Source organism: Macrobrachium nipponense, chromosome 41 (genome assembly GCF_015104395.2).
Source record: "Macrobrachium nipponense isolate FS-2020 chromosome 41, ASM1510439v2, whole genome shotgun sequence".
NCBI lineage: Eukaryota > Metazoa > Arthropoda > Malacostraca > Decapoda > Palaemonidae > Macrobrachium > Macrobrachium nipponense.
In genome coordinates this window covers 20,203,829-20,225,792 of record NC_061102.1, presented here as the reverse complement: position 1 = coordinate 20,225,792, position 21,964 = coordinate 20,203,829, and the positions used below count along the sequence as shown (strand labels likewise).

General features: G+C 44.4%; 1 protein-coding gene across 3 annotated transcripts in view; it reads right to left on the bottom strand.

Moving 5' to 3' along the window:
- Window positions 1–21,964, bottom strand: part of LOC135212573 (PRKC apoptosis WT1 regulator protein-like) — a 64,753-nt gene that overhangs the window by 32,716 nt on the left and 10,073 nt on the right. For 2 of the 3 annotated variants that reach the window (XM_064246115.1, XM_064246116.1), the window contains exons 3-4: window positions 7,572–7,613; window positions 3,515–3,653 (exon numbers count right to left, since the gene is read on the bottom strand). In XM_064246115.1, coding sequence (XP_064102185.1) covers window positions 3,515–3,653; window positions 7,572–7,613 — 181 coding nt within the window. The remainder of the gene's footprint in view (window positions 1–3,514; window positions 3,654–7,571; window positions 7,614–21,964) is intronic. The other variant, XM_064246117.1, reaches the window with a different exon arrangement.

Genomic DNA, 21,964 nt, shown 5'->3' with positions numbered 1-21,964 from the left:
ACCAAACCAACCACGCCACTGTAGCTGGGATCCATTTTAAATAAAATATGGCATATTTTCTTGTTGCCATGAGGTTAAAATACTGCAATATGATAACAAAGAAATACCAGGAAATGATGATAATGATGCTTTACAAAGTAATAATTAAACCACAGCTAAGACTTCTTAGGTATATAAACATTTATGATATTTACTTTATACATAGAGTAAATATAAAGACAGCAAACCAGATTTTAAGTTCTTCGATATCTCTGAATGCTATATGAAATCTATACATATTAAACACTAGAACAAATCATTGTTCAGGCTTAATCCACATGGTGTTAAAGACAAACTTAAGACACTTGATGACTTACTTTCCAAGATAAAAAACCTCTCCCCAAAATTACTATTACATACTGCATTTGACTCAAAATGTAATCTTCAATATCAATATTAAATCTTTGCAATTAACATCAACTACTGCCTTGTCTAAAAAGAACCTTTTCACCTGTTCAGATAACTTTTATTCAATTTTCATTGCATCCTAGCAAAAAACTGAATTATTTCCCATGCATCTTGGTTGTCCCAGTTTTTCATAAATAAAATGTCACCCACCTCATCAACACTTTCTGAAGTTGTTGGGGTGGCTGGCCTGCCATTGGCTGGTGGTCGTGTAGTCTGTAAATTATTTGATGAATGGAGAGCACTTTTTGCAGCTGGACAAGCGACAAGGTTGAGTCGCTCATTCCAGTAAGAGAATCATAATCTTGGTTATCTTCATCATCAGCTTCCAAGTCACTTGGGCTGTAAGAGAGAGACTTCAAAATCTATGACTAAGAGACTTTGAAATCTATGATTAGATTTCCTTAAAGTGAATATCAACATACCCCAAGAGAAATTGATACAAGATTAATATTATTAAAATAATGGAAGAAAGTTTCCTTATTCTGGTTCTGATTTTTATCAAGTGCTTGTAAAAAAAAAAAATACCTGTACTAAGGAGGGTCCTAAAAAAAAAAAAATAAGTAATACCCTACAAATTTTACAGCCAGTTTATAAAAATCAACGAAGCGCAAGGAAAAGTACTTATACCAAACTGCATGGTACTACTGTAACAGTGTTTTTACAGGACCTTTACTGTAATGGGAAATCCTACTGACTTAACTAAAATGCACTGTTTCTGATGTTTTTTCAAAGCAAAATAATCAAAACTCAAGAACTACAACTTACAAATACCAACCATTTTCTAACCTGAAAGGTAACAGACCACTTAAAAATAATATTTTGATAAATCACTGTAACTAGCCTAACTACACCGATACCTAATATTGTATTATTATTAACAGTAAATTAATAAATGCCCTATTGTCAGAATATTTCTGGATTGTAATAAAAAACTGAAGTGTAAGCAACTCATTTGTGTAAATATAATTCATATAGTATATATATACATATACATATGTGTATATGAATGAAAGTATTAAAACTCATTAAAAGGCTTAGAATTCTAAGAACATTTCAAATAGTACTTCAAGGCCTTTCTGACATTTTATAGCTGATATATCTACAGCATAATACTTGAAGAATTAAGAAATACCTATACACCACTAAAACTGCCATGCAGGCAGTCCCCAGTTATTGGCTAACTCGGTTAATGGCGATCCGGTTTCATGGCGCTAGACTCTAGCGCCATAAAATCAGCGACTATGGTGCTGTAACGGGCCAAGTTTCTATTATTGGTGCCATAAGGTGCCAATAAAAGAGTTATGCTGTCATTACCCTGTTATCAGCATCATTAACAAAAACCGCCAGAAATTGCTGAGTTTCGGTTAATGGCGGTTTTCGCTTGTCAGCACCCCGCCGAGAACGGAACCCCAGCCAATAACGGGGACAACCTGTACTTTATTTTATAACCACCTTTTATTTCTATGACTTGTAAAGGATTTCTTGTGCTGGTCAGATGCAGATGGAGTACAGAGATAACAGCATGATGGTCCCCAGCTGCAGCCTGTTTCTCTTTCTCTAGGATGTTCGTTGTATGAGTGTTACGGCGAGTCTTCTGCTGTCATTGACAGCAACTCTTCATCTTCTCCAGTGCTGCCTCCCGTTGACTATGAAACAGAAAGCATGAGACAAATTATCTGTTAGAAAATAATTCAAAAGTAAAAGTACATTTATGATGCAGTTTGAGAAATTACATCTGTCATCCTTGAATTTTTTTTATTTTCTTTAAATCTCCACCCTCTATTACTTCCCTTCTCATACTTCACTTCCAAGTAAGTCTGGGTCTTCCCTTTTTCTGATGCCCACAGGAGCCCAACTGATGCTATCACACAATACTAGTATTCTTCCATCTACATTTGAAACTCCCATAACTTTCCTTATGGTGTCATTCCTAACATTCTGCTGTCTAGGCCCGATTATGGTGTTACCAAACTTTATTCTCAAATCTACAAAATCTTTTGATAAATGTACTGTAGTTTCATTGTCACACAATATAGATCTAGTAATTTTATATATAAAATCTATTTTCGGAGGCAATTTCAAAATATACATGTTTGACTCTGAAATCTTCTTTAGCCTGCCAAGTGTTCAATTTGTCTATTTTAGTCTTCCAGAAATTTATAACTCAAGAAAACCTAGATACTATTGTTCCTGAATAATTTAAAAGATTCAACCTCATTAATCCTTTCTCTAACGATTGTAATATTACTGCATCCCATTTCACATTTTATGTCATTACTTCTGTTGTTCTTAGATTAACTTTTGAGTCCCATGTCCCTAAATATATGCTGGGCAAATAAGAAGAGTACATACTACATAGTATATAAAATGCAATTTATTATTAATTTCTTCTATGTTTCTGTGATAGTTTAAAGATAGTGAACTCCTATTACATGTTTAGACTTACTGTTGTTGAGCAAAGGGCCAGCCTCTCTCACCACTGGCCTCTAAATAAGAAGCATCAGGGTATCTTTCTCTGAACCTAGTGTTAGTACTGTACAGCATTCTGACTCTTTCTTCTGCTACATTACCAAAATTTTAAATGAAGGTGAGTATGGTATGTAATAATGACCTACCTAAGTCTACTTTCCTCCTAAGTATTTACAAACTTCAAAAAGTTCCTCACCTCTGTTGATGGAAGATGGACCACTCCAGTGCTACGTCTCTTTTCACGAAGCTTACGTCGATCCCTTTGCTGTTTGAACCTTTATGGTATGGTTAGGTCTGTGGACAATTAATGGCAGCGGTTCTCAACAAACATAATAAAAAATTCATCTCTAGGTATTGACTCAACATCTTTTTCTGGAGTAAAATATAATGTGATGGGTACAGACATTTAAATAACTAGAATTAATTTAATTGGTAGATAGTGTTACAAAGCCAGATAGGAATTTGATGATATACATGTGTGTATATTAAAGAATGATACTGGTTTAGAGTCTTACCAAAAACAGTAATAGTACTGTATGTGTAATGAAAAGCTAGGTAAAAAGAAAAGCTCAGTTAAACAGTAAAATATATTACTAACCTGTTCATTCTCTTCTCTTTCAGCCTGGTAGCTGGTTTGGGGCTTGCATCATGGTCAGGAGCTCCTGGGAACAATCCACCCCCTCCCCCTCCACCACCACCATCACGGTCACTCCCTTCACACTCTTCATCTGCTTCACCTAATTGTGCAATAAGGTAAAAGAAAAAAACTGGAGTTAAAACTTAATATTTAGAAATCTTGGCTCTTTCATTCCATACTAACTACGTCAATACACTAATTCACAGCCAACATTTCTGGTCTTTACATGTACCATACAAGCAGTATGGACCCACAGGTTCACAAATAATCTGAGGGTAGCATTTGTAACATATAACTGAAACCAGCTACTCAGAGCTTGTGGGCTAATCTTCTTATATGCTGGATAATATGCACTATTATATTAAATAACATATACAGAATGTACACTGATACCCTGGATAAAATACAACAAAATTAATAAAATAAAAAATATAAAATAGGTACAACCTGGAAAACCATTAATTACCACTAAGCTTAATACCCAAAAAGCTCATCATAAACCAATAAAAGAAAAACTAGAACTACAGTAAACTGATTAACAACAGCAAAGTTCTTCAAGAAATGGCAATATCTGTAATACGTACTTCTAAATAAAACCTAGTAAACAACAACCAAATGATCAGCTATTGGGAAAGGAAAAATACAGTAACTATTAAGGGTACCATTACCAACCTTAACGCCTAATTGAACAGAGAAAAATAAGATGAATTGTTTGATATAAATGGATAACGATGTTGGTGTATAAATGTAAGGCTACAACTGATAGTATCCTGTTTATGATGCAAAAATAAATTTGGGGACCACACATCTATCTTTCAGTGATAGATGTGTGGCAAAAACGAATTTAGATTGGAGCTCACAATATGTAAATACATTTTTAAAATAAATGTTTTATGCATTTGCTGAAAAAATCTCCTTCCTAGGCACCTAGAAAACTGCAAAATTACATAAAACCTATAGTAGTACTTCACTCTGCTCATAAATGAGAAATACGTATGTACATACCTCATTACAGCAAAAATGTGATGAGCAAATCCCATTTTTAACTTAAACTGAATGTAATACTTTAGAGACTTACCATAAAGAAAAGATTAGAGAAAATTAAATTAAAATATATTACAGCATAACCCAACAAAACAGCAATAAAATACTAATAAGAATAATGTTGTATATCAAGGCAGAAGATTAGTGATCAAAGAAAGACTTTTTTTTTTTTGTTTTTTTTTTTTTTTTCTTAAACCAGCAACTCTATTCATACTAGAAAGCATATCCTACATGATCTGTTTTTTTAATGAAATCTTAAATGTTTTCATCTTTTTATTTACTAAACAAGATGAAGTCTGCACTGTTACAACTGAATTCTATATTGTAAAATAATTACCTCTACATGCTTGTAGATAGAAATAACTATCTGCACTTATTCATATACGTATACTACTTGATTTCAGCTGCCTTAGGGCAAAGTTTCCTTTCTTTTTTACTACAGCTAGGCCTGTATTAACTATGCAAGCTTATTAAAGGACAATAGATTTCTAAAAGCTATGATGCCAAAGTGTCCCATGGTAAAAAGAAGAAAGTACTTATTTGCTGAAGCTAAGTAAAACTATTATAATGGAAGACAAAGAAATCATGTTCTCTATACACTATCTTAGCTTTTTAAGATTTATATTTGCCCAATATGTATACAAACTGAAGCTGAAATCAGTTACTTTTATCTGTTACTTTTATATATCTGTAAATTAGTAAATTATGTTAGTTAAGTGTATTAACCCTTAATGGATGGGCACCATCATATAAGTATATCAATATAAAAGGGTTTGAGTAATGGACGGCTACTCAAGTCACCATATGAATATTACACACTGTACGATTTGGCTGAATTGAGCAGGAGAGTGTTTCCATCACGTCAATTGTCCATAAATGACTTGTGGCAACTGTATCCTCAACTCAACCAACTGCGTCTCAGGAAGACAGTATTGTTCTTGACTTAAAAGGGGAATGTCTTCCTCCTCTCTCTCTCCAATGACATCTTTTTAATTATTTGCTCATAAATATACCCAGGGATTGCTGGTGGTTTTTGTTCTTATCTTTTATGATATGCTATCAGTTATAATTGTTATTCTGCAAAATAATATTAGAAAAAACATGTATACCTCTAAAAAAAAGTTACTGAATCTCCTGATCTCTGTAAATTTATGTAAATATTTTACAACTCTCAAACTCCATTGTACCTGTTAGACCTAAATGCACTTAGTATTTTACAACAAATATATTCAGAATTTGTTACTGATTTTAGTTCTTATCTGTTATTATATTGTGTGAGCAGTAATTATAATTTTACAATGCAAAATCAATTATATTAGAAAAAACATGTCAAACTTGGTGAAATATATATGAGTGTCTTGTAAAAAGGGCCCTACACAGAGTTGTAAATAGTCACTTTCAACTTCCTGTGAAAGGTAGCAAAGATTTCTTTGGATTTTTTTTCTTACACCATGTGCATTTGCATATCTATCTTTTTTCATTGAAATGTTTTCTTTTCTTAAATTGGCTGAACTTAAAGCTTGCCCGGGTGTGCATGATATATATTTACCCTGTCCCTTAAGGGTTAATGAACAACGTACATTTACATCACCTAATGTGACTATTTAATAACATATAATTAATGCTATAAATTACTGTAATAGCGTACAGTACTCTTCATCACTGTAAAACTTTACAGGTCACAAATGTCCACTTGCATATATCCTGTTTAATTAGTTTATTAATTTATAATACAATACAGGTAGTCCCCAGTTATCGGCGGGCTCGGTTATCTGCAATTTTGGTTTTACGGCCTGTCTAGCAACGAAAATCGGCCAATATTAGCTGATTTCTGCTTATCATTGCCAATAATTGGGAAACAATGCTGATAATAGAGTTATGGCACCGATACATACCTAACAGAGGAGCCATAACCAGTTGTCAGTCTTGAATTGCCCAATTTTTGGTATCAGTGATTTTTGCTTATCGATTTTTGGTTATCAGTGATTTTCGCTTATCGATTTTTGGTTACCAGTGATTTTCGCTTATTATCAAGCCGTCAGAACAGAACCCCCGACAATAAACGGGGACTACCTTGGTTATCGGCAGGGGTTCTGTTCTGACAGCTTCATGAGCAAAAATTGCAGATAACCGAAAATTGACAATTTTCGGCACTGATGAACCGGTAATGGCGGCTCTCTTAAATATGTATCGGCAACAATACTCTATTATCGGCGCTGATAAACTGGATGTCAGTGCTAGCTAAGCGTCATAAAACCGGATCGCCGATAACCAGGGCCTGCCTGTATATTATATATTATAAAAAATTAAATATTTATCAATCTTATCATTGACAAGTGTAACGCTAATACAATACATAACCCTATCAGATTTTTTAGAGTCCAAAACTCATCTTTGACATAATATATACACTGTTCTGACTTCCAGCTCACACATTTAAAAAGCTAATTCTCTTATATTTCTTGCTGTAATTTTGTTTCTCATGATAGAATTTTCATTTTGGCATTATTTTCAAGATAAATAATTGTACTTCATTTTGGTATCCTTAAAAATTTAAATATCAAAACTTATTGTCAGATACAGTAATATTAGCTGACAAGATATTTCTTTTCATAGATTAAAAAAAAAAAAGGAACTTTACTATTTGCACCACAGAATTATGCTTGTTATATAAGTAAATTACTGTCCAGGGTATTGTGATACTATTTTTCTGAAATATTGTTCAATACACTTTTACCATACTCACAATACAACTGACTAAAATTACGATTTTAGCTTTGTACTTACAATACCACAAACTAAAATTATAATTAACTTATGCTATATGTATGTTTCAATACATGGTCCATTTTCAGTACATAGTACAGTACTCTAAATTATTCTATATAACATACTGTAAAGGATATGGACTATATATATAAGACTACAGAAGAATTCCTAAAGACTACAGAATAACTTTTACTATTAGTCATACCTGGTACAGTTAAATGCAGCATAGGCATTTGGGATGGGTCCCCTAAAGAATAAACATAGTACTGTATACCACAAACATAGTTTTGTCACTGGTACAAGAGACAATGTAAGGCACATGAACTTTTTTTTTTTTAAGTAACATACAAATACAGTAACTATAAAAAGATTTATTAAACATACTATGTACATACGAGCTATTTTTGGTTTTTTCCTTTTTCTGTACTCGGGTATGGTATAATCCCTAAATTTATATAGTACTTCTAAAACAAAAGATTTTGAAGGGCATGGAGATCATTTAAAATGGCTTGGTAATCACATGTCATGGAAATTAAAATCTACATTAAAAATGCACAAACCCAATTAAGACATGACATATAAAGCAAAATGAGAAAGAATTATATGTTGCAAAAAATCAAATGTGTCAATATAAAAAAGGGGCACAATGAAAGAAAAATATTAATTAGAGTACTTTCAAACACTGTTTCTAGAAAAATATTACCATGCTACCTACAAAGAAGTGTTGTTCCCTAATACGATATTGTTAGTATACAATAAAGTTTTGTACATACTTACCTGGCAGATATATACATAGCTTACGACTCTGACGTCACGACAGAAAATTCAAAACTCGCGGCACACGCTACAGGTAGGTCAGGTGATCTACCTTACCCGCCGCTGTGGCAGGTGTAAGAACCAATCCACTTTCTCTTCACCTGTCTCCTGAGGGGAGGCTGGAGGGCCCATCAATCGATATATCTGCCAGGTAAGTATGTACAAAACTTTATTGTATACTAACAATATAATTTTTGTACATGAACTTCCCTGCCAGATATATACATAGCTGATTGACACCCTTGGTGGAGGGAAAGAGACTTATAAGTCCAGAGAAAGGGGAAATAACATATGTTAAAGTAATAAAATACCCTTGTTCTTACCTGATTTAGGCAGAAGACTTCATAGTTACTGTCTACAAGTCTGCGTTGCCTGAAGAGTTACAGCAAGGGCGTGACCTACAGCTGAAAAACTCTTTGGGTCTACCAATGGGAACTGACTCCGCTTACTTGGTAGAATCCAGTTAGGGTCTAGTCAACGGGGATCAACCCACTTAAATGACAGAGCCTGTCCACTACCATTGCAAGGAGCTTCAAGCACAAACAATCACCTAACCAAAACACTAATGTTAGAACTACGAAAGAAGGAGATGCCTCCTGCATCCTCCTTCCCACAACCAAAACACAATACAATACAATACGGGAAATATTTAAAAGGATATGCTTCAGCTCCCTGCCCCAGCACTGAATCCGCCGATACGTACGGCCTAACCCAAAAGCACTTCTCATACGTAATTCTTACGTCTTTCAGGTAGTGGTTGGCAAAGACTGACTCACACCTCCAATAAGTCGCCTTCATGAGGTTTTGTAAGGACATGTTCTTCTTGAAAGCCAAAGATGTAGAGATAGCCCCTACCTCATGCGCCTTGACTTTAAGAAGTCTAAACTGATCTTGGTCACAAGATGCATGAGCTTCTTTGATAAGGTTCCTTATAAAGAATGACAGGGCATTCTTTGATAAGGGCCTACTAGGATCTCTTACGGAAAACACCATAGGATGTCTGAGTTAGCCCCAAGTTTTTTCTTCTTCTGGAGATAAAAACTTTAAGCTCCTTACAGGGCAAAGGGTCCTCTCCTCTTCTATTCCAACTAGAGAGGATAAGCTTTTAATTTCGGAGCTCCTGGGCCAAGGTGAAGAGGGGTTTTCATTCTTGGCCAAGAAAGACGGGAGAAACGAACACACAGCTGAGTCTCCTTGGAACCCAACATCTCCTTCCAGAGCTTGCAGTTCACTTACTCTCTTAGCCGAAGCTAAAGCCCAGAGAAACAAGGTCTTAATAGTAAGATCTCTGAAGGAAGCTGAATGGAGAGGTTCGAATCTAGAGGATCTTAAAAACGATAGCACTACATCCAGGTTCCAGCTTGGGGTTAAACAAGAGTTCCTTTTAGATGTCTCAAACGACTTGATCAAGTCATGCAGATCTTTATCTTCAGAGATGTTTAATCCCCTGTGTCTGAACACAGAAGATAGCATACTCTTGTAGCCCTTAATGGTTGAGACTACCAAACTGCATTTTTCCCTCAGGAAAAAAAGAAAGTCTGCTATCTGGGTCACAGAGGTACTGGAGGAGGAAGGAAACGTTCTTGATTCCTGCACCAACGTCAGAAAACATCCCACTTCGACTGGTAGACCCTGGAAGAAGTGGAAGGTCTACGTGCATTGGCAATTGCTCTTGCAGACTTTGCCGAAAACCCCTTAGCTCTGACCAGACTCTTGATAGTCTGAATCCAGTCAGACTGAGAGCGGGGAGGTTCTTGAAAACCTGTCGAAGTGGGGCTGTTTGAGCAGATCGACTCTTAGTGGCAGGGATCTTGGAACATCTACCAACCATTCCAGTACCTCTGTGAACCAGTCCATGGGCCGGGCATTAATGGAGCTATCAAGGTCATCCTTGCTCCTTCTGATGCTGAGAATTTCCTTAGTCCTCTCTCTAGAATCTTGAAAGGGGGAAACGCATAAAGGTCTAGGTTGCTCCAGTCCAACAGGAACGCGTCTACCGCTACTGCTTTCGGGTCTGAAATCGGTGAGCAGTACAGGTCTATCCTCGCGTTCCTGGAAGTTGCGAAGAGGTCCAGATGAGGTCTGCCCCAGATCTTCCACAGCTCCTGGCATACGTCCAAGTGAAGGGTCCATTCTGAGGGAAGGACTTGGTTTCTTCTGCTGAGCAGATCTGCTCTGACATTTCTTTCTCCCTGTACGAACCTGGTGAGGAGACTTATCTCCCTTTCCTCCGACCACAAGAGGAGCATTCTTGCTGTTTCGTACAGGGAGAATGAGTGAGTCCCCCCCTGTTTCCGAATGTAAGCCAGGGCTGTGGTGTTGTCGAGTTGATCTGAACTGAAGACTTCTGAACGAGAGGTTCGAAACTCCTTGAGGGCTAACCAAATCGCCATGAGTTCTTTTTTGTTGATATGCCAGACACCTGTTCCCCCATCCAGGTGCCTGACACTTCTCTGGATCCTAGAGTCGCTCCCCAACCTTTGTTCGATGCGTCTGCAAATAACACTAGGTCGGGGTTCTTCAACCGTAAGGAAATGCCTTCCTTGAAAAGAAGGGGGTCTGCCCACCAACGGAGATCATCTTTTATCTCGTTCGAGATCTTGAACACAAAATCTAGGTCCTGAGCACCCTGATTCCAGTTCCGATTCAGGAAGAACTGGAGGGGTCTGAGGTGCAACCTCCCTAGAGAAACGAATTGCTCCAGCGAGGAGAGTGTCCCCAACAGACTCATCCACTCCCTCGCTGTGCATACATCTTTCTCTAGAAAGGTTGCGACCTTCTCTGCACAACGGTTTATCCTTACCGGGGATGGAAATGCCCGAAAAACCTGAGAAACCATCCGAATCCCCAGATAAATACGATCTTGGCTGGGGATTAGCTGTGATTTCTCGAAGCTTATCAGCAAACCCAGAGAACTCGCTAAGGTCAAAGTGATGTGAAGGTCCTCCAGACATTTCTCCTTCGATTTGGCCCTGATCAGCCAATCGTCCAAGTAAAGGGACACCCTCACTCCTTCGAGATGAAGCCATTGTGCTACGTTCTTCATCAGCCCTGTAAAAGACTTGAGGGGGCTGTGGAGAGGACGAAGCACAAAGCCCTGAACTGGAACACTTTCCCTTTCCACATGAATCTCAGGAACTTGCGCGAAGAAGGATGGATTGGCACATGAAAGTAAGCGTCCTGAAGGTCTAGTGACACCATCCAGTCCCCTGGACGAAGGGCCGCTAATACTGAGGATGTTGTCTCCATCGTAAACCTTCTCTTCTTCACAAAGACATTCAGGGCGCTTACGTCCAGAACCGGTCTCCATCCTCCTGAGTTCTTGGGCACAAGAAAAAGACGGTTGTAGAAACTCGCGGAATGAGGGTCCTGCACCATCTCTATCGCTTGCTTCTCCAGCATCAGCTCTATTGCTAGAGCAAGGGCCTGATTCATGTGGGGGTCTTTGTACCTGGCCATTAACTCCCTTGGTGTGGTGGTCAAAGGTGGTCTCGAAACGAAGGGAATGAGGTATCCTTTCTTGATTATAGAGAGGGACCAGTTGTCCGGCCCCTTCTGTGCCCAGACGTCTGCAAAACTTAGCAGTCTGGCACCAACTGCAGTCTGGAGGACACTCGTACTACTTCTTCGATCTGATCGATCGAGAGAAGGTCATTCCTCTTCTAGGAGGTCTTGTCCTGGAGGAAGAAGCACGGGAAGAAGGGCCTCCTCGAAAGGGCTCTTGCTTAATCGACGTTTCCTTCTTCGCCTTAGGCTGAAAGGAAGCCTTTGGAATTCTCACTGAACGAGCCAACATATCCTGCGTCGCCTTTGCTGAAAGAGCGCTGGAAATGTCATTGATGATCTTCTTGGGGAAGAGCTGCTGGGAAAGATGAGCGTACAATAACGACGATCTCTGCGCATGAGACACCGCCTTGGTTAAAAAGGAGCAGACTGCCCTTTTCTTAACAACTCCTGCCCGAAAAGCAGCCTCTCCTCCAGAACCATCTCTCACTGCCTTGTCCATGCAAGACAGGACCGAATGCAAATCCTCCGGAGAAAGAGACTCTTGCTCCCTCGTCCTCTTAGCCAAGACTCCGAGGGTCTAGTCGAGGAAGTTATACACTTCCAGAACCCGGAACATTCCCTTCAGAAGGTGGTCGAGTTCGCTCATACCCCACGTCGTCTTTGCAGAGTTAAGTGCCGAGCGACGGGCGGAATCCACCAACGAAGAGAAGTCCGAGTCTGCAGAAGCTGGAAGAGTCAAACCCAAAGGCTCCCCCGACTCGTACCAGAATCCCATCTTTCCCGTAAGCTTGGAAGGTGGGAAGGAAAAAACGGTCTTCCCCTTCTCCTCCTTAGAGACGAACCAATCGTCGAAGCTCTTGAGCGCCTTCTTCATCGACACCGTAGGTTTCATCTTCACCACCGACGACGTCTTCGAAGTTCTAGCCGTTGAAAATAAGGAAGGGGGAGACGGAGGAGCAACCGCCGAAAGAGACTCCAAATTCTTGTAAGAGAAGTTCTGTTAATCTCTTATAACAGGAACCTGAAGAATCCTATGGAAGATCTTCCTCGGAAGCACCATGTCTTCTTCCGAAGAAAGACGTTTTGGAAGATCGGCTGTCTATAGGAGAGCTTTTTCCTAGGAGAGAGCCTACTCTGGGAGAGCGCCTGCTGGGAGAAGCGCCTACTGGGAGAGCGCCTGCTGGAGAGCGCCTGCTGGGAGAGCGCCTGCTGGGAGAGCGCCCACTGGGAGAGCACCTGCTGGGAGAGCGCCTACCAGGAGAGTGCCTACTGGGAGAGCGCCTACCAGGAGAGTGCCTACTGGGAGAGCGCCTGCTGGGAGAGCGCCTACTAGGAGAGCGCCTACTAGGAGAGCGCCTACTGGGAGAGCGCCTGCTGGGAGAGTGCCTGTTGGGAGAGCGCCTGTTGGGAGAGCGCCTGCTAGAGGAGGCGCGTCTGTCAAAATCCTTATCAGAGACAACTGAAGGGCTCCTAGTATGAGGAGAGCGCCTATCAGGTATCTTACGCCTGCTAGGCTCTAGGCGCCTGTCAAGTTCTAAGCGCTTGTCAGGTCCTTGGTGCTTGTCCGATCCAAAGCGCTTGTCAGGCTCTTGGCGCCTGTCACAAGGCAAAAAGTCTTCCGAAGAAGAGCGTCTGTCAGACGCAAAGCGTTTGCGAGGTTCTGAGCGCCTATCCGACCGAGGGCGCTCGCAAGGAGGAGATTGTCTAGTCTGTCTCTTGCTAGGCTCTTTGCGCCAACTATCTTCTCTGTGTCTTACAGATGGAGAACGAGTCTCAGGCGAAGAAACAAAATCCGGAGAAAAGCGCCTACTAGTCTCCGTGCGCCTGTGCAGAGGAGAGCGGCTTCCAGGCAAAGAGCGCCTACTACGATCCTGGACAAAATGACAATTTGTCGAAAATTGTGCATTTTTGTTTTCCTAACTATACAAACCTGAGGTCCTTTAACAATAGGAAGTAGCTAGCGGCAGCTGGAACGGTCGTAAGCTTCGAACAAGGGGAGAACGGTAGTTAACTGCTTGTCCGACAGTCGCGCCTGGGAGGTAAACAAATCACTTTTGCTTTTGGCCCATGCAAAATACGCAGAGTGAGGGGTGGCATGAGGAGGGACTATATGTAAAGGACCTCAGGTTTGTATAGTTAGGAAAAATGCAATTTTCGACAAATTGTCATTTGTTCCGATACGTAATACAAACCATCGGTCCTTTAACAATAGGAAGACTCACTTCTTGGTGGGAGGAATCTGAGTCTTTTGATGAACAGACTGGTGTTCGTCCATCCCTGGAATGCTCCTGGTCGTAAGAGAGAGGGAGGGATCCAAGCCTCTGTCCGATTGATCGGGGTGTGCACCGCAGGATCAATGGTCAGACCTCTGCCGAGTACTAAGAGAGAGGCAAGCGTATCTCTTCGTACCAGCAAGCAAGAACTTGTTCCTGTTTGCAAGAGGCAACATAAAGTATGGGTTGTCTCAAGCTGGCATCCACTTCCTCCCCCTTGTTGGAGGAAGTGGTGGATATACGCTCCTATCCCTAGTGAAAGGGATAGGATGGGGCTCTGTTGAGTAGCTCACCTGCATCTTGTCCTAATCCAGCAGGGTGACGACCGTGTCCCTCTAACGACAGGTAGAGGGGAAGAAAAAGATGGGAAGAGGAGCCAGTCACTCTCTCATTCACTCATCCATTCTTACGGTCACACCAGGACTCGATGCTGTTCAGCCTGCGAGGTCTGGGTTTCGCTACACAACGTGTTGAGCAGCCACCACTGGGTCCCAAGGAAAAAGATCCAAGGACCTGTGGGCAATATCCCGAAGGTAGAAGGAAGGCATGTGGTCTGGTTGGACCAGACCCCTGCCTTCAGTACCTGCGCCACGGAGAAGTTCTTGCGGACAAGGCAGCATCTCCTTCGCAACGAAGGCGGTGAAGTCCATTAGGGAGGGGATTGTGAACGACTCGAACCAATCGTCAGGGACCGAAGGGTTCTGAGTCTTCGCTACGAAGTTCGGTACGAAATCGAGCGTCACGGATCCCCATCCCCTGGATGCTTGACTTCGCAGGAGAAGTCATGCAGTTCCTCAGAGGAAAAGAAGGAAATAGTCGCATGACCTATCCCTCTTCTCTACTTCGGTGATGTCCAGTACCCATACTGGTCTGTCCATTTGCCACGAAGTCTCTCGCATCCTCCTATCCCCATGCAGCGAAGTTCTCGGTAGTGGATAGGACACCGACACTCCATGGTGGGTGTCAATGGTATGGGTACTGTGACAAGCTATTAAAACGAAGTAATGATTGCTCTGTAACAACCGAACTAAGTCAACAGCGTAGTTCGTAACTGACTCGGGCGCTCTGACAGCTGCCGACTGACTGCGTCGGTAGGAGGCAAGTTGTCAAAGCATCCGAGTAAGTCACGTGACCTTCGCCTTTAAAGGTTATGCCGAGAGACCAAACAAATAATGTATTTGTTTTTGTCACCAATGCCGGACAGCGAGGTGATGATTCTCTTAAGGCATGTGCCCAACAGGTCGAAAGTCAATTGCCTTCTAGAGACCGAGGTCCCTGAAGGCAAAACATCTCCTGGTTGTTGAATCTCAGCTAAGGTAGAAACAACACTATGTACCGTTGAAGATGAAGGTAGATATTGAATGCAACCTACGTCTTCACAGACGAATCGAGAGAAGGATTCTCAAGATTCATAACCTGTGCTTACAATGACTGAAAACGCTAACCGCTATTTCATTGCTGTCCGGTGAGAAGTCGTAGTTGCAATGAAAGCGGGGCGTTCTTCAGTAATGAAACACAGGGGAAAGCCGCCTGAAGAACTGCTTCTCATGGGATGAACATTTGGAAGTAGAGCTGTCAGGTCTGGAGAGTAGGCGATGTCTTCTGACAAATCTTGTAATTTCGGGTTGAACAATGAACAATTGTACACCAACGAATACGAGATATTTTGAAGACCAAACTCAGATGTCTGCAAAATCATTCGCATTATCGCAGTGGCGATGCAGCGGGAGGGACTTGTACAGACTTCTGTTACCGTTCGGTAAACAGAAAGATGAAAGGTCCAAAAGATATCTCTATTGAAAACTTCTCGCAATGTCGAAGGCGATGGAATCTAGCGTCACAGCAGTAGATGGTCCTTCATTATTGCGAGAATCCCCATTAATCAGAGACCTAAGTCCATGATTGTTGGGCAGAGATACGGTTCGGTAGTCAATCAAACCAGGGGAGAGAGAGACATAACTGACCGTGCATCTCGGAGGCCCAGCTGATACTGAGCTGCTGTCAGGCAGTTCAATAACGCAGTAGTTGAGCCTGAGCTCTCGCGCCGACTCGTCATCCTGAGCATTGCCATGTAATCCATTATTCCATGAAGGAATGCGTTCGGCTAGAACTACCGAGCATAAAAGATATGCTCGAGGCAATTATATTTAGGCGAAACGAATGTTTTCGGTAAATATAAAGTTGAAATGGTGTTGTCGTGACAAACCATAAGTATATAAATTGAAACTGAAAACTCCTGGGAGGTTGCAGGCAACCCCGAGTTGCAGTTTCAATTAGAATACTTCTCTTCTAAGTCGCAATCCGTAGATAAACTAGATATGCGCCTACCCCTACGGCACCATTCAACTGCTTAGTAGAATCATGTCGCGAGGTTAATATACGTAGTATAGTTTTTGTAGGATTCTGAACAACGATCTCCATCCTAAATTCTTTCCTTCAAGAAAACAAAATAAGGATTGGAGATCGACCACCTTCGATCCTCTATCAAAGAGTGAGGAGAAGTCTTCCTCGAAGGAAAGAAACTTCAATGGTAACAGAATACTAAGAACGATAGTTCAAGCCAAACTGATATTCCCGTCCGATCTTCTCTAATTCCAGAGTTGGTCGCCTACTGTAAGTAGTTTCTTTCAGCAGCAGTCTTCTTCCCAATGCTAGAAATTCCAGGAATTCGAGCATAGGCGAGGTTCCCCCGATTTATCATGTAACATCGGGGATTCTCGTCTCGCTCACTTTAGACCGTGGTCTCGCCTAAGTGTTTGGAGATCGTAAAAAACTCGAACACTCTGAATGCGCTAGAAATTTTCCTTAGAATTCTAAGCAGTCTGCGAAACCAAACCCCACCGAATTCGTGAAACGATATCGACTGGTGGTCCTCTCGATTCCCGTAAAAATCGAGATGGGGCAGGATCCCTCCTCAACGACCGGGGCTTACGTCAGGTAGGACCCGAAGGTCCCCCCGGTAGCGCAGTCCCGAACGTGGGATCCTATCCTCGTAGCCGTAAGGAGAGAGGGAATGGGGGAGGAATTGGATACTCGCTCGCCTTCCCAGTGGAACTAGCAGTTGGAGAAGAAGGAGGCGCCATCGCCTTGCGGCGATGGTCTCTCAGGAGTCTGGGAAAAACCGTATCGTCAGGAGAAAACGTTTTCCCGCGGTTAGGGTTACGAACTCTCACTGTAGGTAAGGGTCTGCCGCCACTGTGAACGTCGTCTGGGTGGGGCTGATCGACACCTGACAGGAGGAAGAGCCGATACCGTCCTCCGACGCATTCCAGTCCTCGTCGAGGGTCGAAACCTCTCAGGAGGACCGAAGGAGTATTTAAATACGGTGTCCGAAGACACGTAGAAACGCCGCTGTCGCAGTAGAGGAGGTGGAAGTAGCTTGAATCGACCGGCCAGAACTGAGAGAGCCTTCTTGTCCGAGACGAGAGACTCTGGTTCGAGACAGAATCGGCAAGCTCCCGATCGCGGCAGACCCACCGTCGTTTGGGTTCCCTCTCGGGCCCCAAAACGACTCGAGCAGAGACCGTTGTGGGCTCTGCTGGTGGGAGCGGCCAATCCTTCCGCAAGGTCATTATGCTGACGAATCAGCTTAATGACTTTTGCAAATTCCTCTGTATCTCGGGAGTAACCGCGTTCTTGCGGAGTAGGACCGTCCAGTCCCTCCAGCAAGAACAGATCCCGAGATACTCCTCCTTCAGAAGGAGGAACAGCGGCAGACCACTGACCGGTCGCCTCCAGCTACTTGCGCGTATAGGTCCTGGTCGGTCCTAGAACCGTGCCTGGTCCATACGGCGTCATAGCGGGATCGCGAGCGGCGCACCTCTCGCGATCACTCCTAGGTACCTCGCTCCTCCCGGTATAGCCCGAGGAGGTTGAAGGTACAGGAGAGGCAGACCTGACGCTCCCCCCTAGCTCGCTGGCAGGACCAGCGTGCTTGGAGGGCTGCTGCTGATCGTCAACCCGCGGTGGCGATCGAGCAGCAGGCCTAGCCTTGCCGCTCGCCTGGGGCGAGAGGCTCGGCTGAGAACGTCGACGCTGATCTCTAGCGTCAGGCGAGCTGTTTGCTGGTTACCGTCTCCGCCCGGGTCCCGATGGGAGCGGCGTCAGGTGACCTGCTAGGCTCGCTGTCGCGGTGAAACCTGCGAGCGTCCTCAATCGGCGCGTCGAGCCGCTGGTACCAGCCGTGGTTGGTACCGACGGCCGCGGGGACCCCTTCCTCGCCTCAACTCGTGGCTGGTCAGCGACCGTCACGTCAACCCGAGCAGCCAGCTGGTCGCTGCGAGAGCGTCCACTGGCCTGACGAGAGTCGTCTGCACGACTCTCGCCAGTCTTCTGCTCCGCGCTTCGGTCTTGACGGCAGAGCGAGCTCGGGCGTCAAGACTTTGGCTGGACGATCTCCCGCGGGAGACCGTCCACTCGGTACTAACTCGCTAACGAGAAGCCGAGGCGGATCTGGTTTTTAGCGGCAGAACCGCTAGAACCAGGCGAGGAAGTGCCAGCCGAAGCAGGTACTCCTCTGGTCCCCGTCTTCTTCTCCTTGGTAGAAGAAGAGACGGGCCCTGTTCCCGAGGGAGCAGGGAGGACCAGCAGAAGATCTCCCCGAATCGCCGGAGCGAGACGGGCCCTTAGAAGGTCCCGAAGGAGCCTTCTTAGGGGGGAAAACCCGGGTTACCAGCTGGTCCGCTGCAAGAGCGGCCGCTGGCCTGGCGAGAGTCACCTGAGCGGCTCTCACCAGCCTTCTGCTCCGTTGCCGCGTCTTGGCGCCGAGCGAACTCTGGCGCCAAAACTTGGCTCACGGTCTCCCGAGGGAGAACGTACACTCTTGGGATTTCTCGCGATCGAGAGACCGAGCCGGAACCTGGCGTAGCGGCATCGCCGCTAGCACCAGGCGAGGAAGTACCAGAAGCTAACCGATACTCCTCTGGTCCACGTCTATCTCTTCCTTACGGAAGGGGAGACGGGCCCCGCTCCCGAAGGAGCAGGAGGACCAGCAGAAGGACCCCCCGTCCCACTGGGGTGGGAACTGGGCCCTTAGAAGTTCCCGCCCCCAAGGAGACTTCTTAGGGGGGAAGGCAGCCTTCTTCTTCTTCGGCTTATGGGCCTTAGAAGTCGAAGGGGAAGAGGCAGCACGCAGACGATGAAGACGAAGATGACAGCTTCCTCTTCTCCCTCCTCTTCCTCGTCAGCTCACGCAGGACAGTCGTCAAGTTCCTCCATCCAGGCCGGAGCCGGGGCTATTGCCGAAGCAACCACGGCCCGACTGAAACACCTGTCCGGAAGGACCTGGGACTGGGGAAGACACACCGTGGCAGGACCAGCATGGACAGGCTCAGGAACCATTGGAGCGACAGGAACAGCAACCAGCCTCAGGAAGCGGCAGGAACAGCGGCAGCGGTAGACCCGAAGGGGACAGCCAAGCCAACAGCGGAAATCACATCAGCGCAGGTACGGCAGGCCCAGCGATCGCCTCGTAGAATCATCGGCAGCCAGCGGAACCTGGGTCCTGGCGGCCGGTCCAGGGGCGAGCTGCTGGAACAGCGGAAGTCTGGGGCAGGACAACACGAAGAAACAGGCGGCGGCGGCAACCCCACCTCGGTACGGCGGCGGCCCTAGTAGCGGCAGACGGCGTCATCGACACAGCATGGGGAGTGTAGACCAGGAGGGGGGGGAGCAGCATAAGCGGCCGTGGTAGTAGTGGAGACCGCCCCAGACCTCGCTAGACGCTGCAGCAGCCCGTGGATGCTAGGCACGCCCTGCCGCCGCGGTGGTCCATACCTGTCCAAGGTCGTCTCCCCAGGATGTACACCTGCGGTAACATAGATAGATTAGTAAGAGGGGTTCCCTCACGCACGGGGGGAAGACATGCCCCACCCCAAACGGAGGAAGACCCCAAATACAAAATACAACGAAGAAAGCTGAGCGGGGGTCAGAAGGAAGACGAAGAATCGATACCAAGGAAGTCGCGGGAGAGCTTTCCGACGACTTCCTGGCAGACCTTCGCTTCCCCTACCCCGCACAGCAGTGAAAAGTAATATGAAAATGAAACAGAATACTGCCCTTGCGATTCACTTCATAGAACTTAAGGGGAAAAGATCAATTCCCGGGTAAGAACGGAAACTTGATCCAATAATATGATGCTATCTAAAAATATATATGAAAATGAAACAGAATACTGCACTTGCGATTTCACTTTCACATAAAAAAAAATCGTAAGGATCAATTCCGGGTAAGAACGAAAATTGATCCAAATTAAATTTCATGCAAATAAATAAATGAAAATGAAAAGAATATTGCAATTGCGAATCCACTTCCATTGCATTCTATTATACAAATTAAAAGGCTCGTGCCGAGCGCATCACACTCTCGGTAACGAACGCACAGGGCAAAAATATAATGAAAAGAGTACTTACATTTTTCAATTACACACTTTCACCCAAAATACATGACTCGGGCGCGAGCGCGCCCGCCCTCGGCACCGAGACATATTCAAGGTTCAATTCATGAAAAGAGAAGGAAATCGCCGCATCTACGGCGATAACTCCATGTTGGTTCATAATTAAGTAATGAAATGAAAACAGTGTACTTACAGTTTCATTTTCAAGTCAAACAACCATTAGTAGAAAACACAATATAAACAAAGCATACGACGATGAAGCATGCGAGAGCGATGACGAACACGTCCTTCACACCCGCGGCCGAAAGCAAAAGTGATTTGTTTACCTCCCGCGCGACTGTCGGACAAGCAGTTAACTACCGTTCTCCCCTTGTTCGAAGCTTACGACCGTTCCAGCTGCCGCTAGCTACTTCCTATTGTTAAAGGACCGATGGTTTGTATTACGTATCGGAACAAACGAGAATCCTGGTACTTGTCAAAACTCTTGACGCTTGCTAGAAGAGGAGCGAGTCTTCGGAGAGCGATGCCTATCCCCCCTAAAACTAGGAGAGCGGTGTTCGGAGAAGAACGCCCTGTCAAGATCCTTACGTCTGCTGGCGGGAGAGGAGCGCCTGCTCGGAGAGCGACTGAGTTTCTCTTTAATGAAAGAGGCTCATGAAAGAGGCTCTGCTGCGAGGCTCTTGCACTCTTCCTGCAGTAGGCAAGAAATCCGCAGTATCCTTCTTCGACTTCTTCACCGGTAGAGAGACGTCCTTCGACGGTGAGAACTCCCTGCTAAAGAGTTGGCTAAAGCAGAAATCTGGCGCCTGTAGGCCGGCCAAGATGCGCGCTGGCGATCTCTCAAACTCTTCGGCAGGAGTAGAAGCCCGAGCGAAAAGAGAAGAAGGATTCTTAAGATCGCCTGGTTCGCTTACGCTCGATCTCTGGCTCTTCTGAGAAGGATTCGGGCTGAAGGAATGGGCGCAAGGTTCCTTCCAAGCTCTCTTGAGAGGGCGAGACGACTCCGAAGCGCTCCATCTACGCTTAGGAGGAAGGAGACGAAGAAGACAGAAAGCACTGTCTTAACACTTCCTTCTTGGCTCTATCCAAGGAAGCCTGGGAGCGAGCAACAGGATCTGCCGAAGGGACGCCTGACCGGTGGGGGTTCTCCCTAACCTTCCTGCGGCTTTCGACTTTCCTCCTCCACTGGGTCTGGGAGTCTGGAAGAGGTCTAGGCCTGGAAGCGTTAGTGAGCCGGTCAGACGCACCCTCCACTGCACTAGGGGCACTGCACTTATCACTTGCACTGTCACTCTTACCTTTATAAGAGCGTACTTTGCTCTCATTACTCCTTACTGCGTTCTCCGAACACGAATCTTCGGGTTCAAAGCTGGGAGCAGGGGCTGAAACAGGAGAAGGAACTACGTCTACTATCGGGTTCTCAACATCAAGTTCGCTAACATGCGACCTACTTGAACTCCTGGAAGAAGCCTTACGCGCCCTATCCTTCTCTAACTTCCTTAAGTAGGAAGAAAGAGACTTCCATCCGTCCTCATCCAACCTTTCACACTCTTGACAAGGGTTAATGAAAGAACATTCATTCCCTCTACAATTCATACACACACTGTG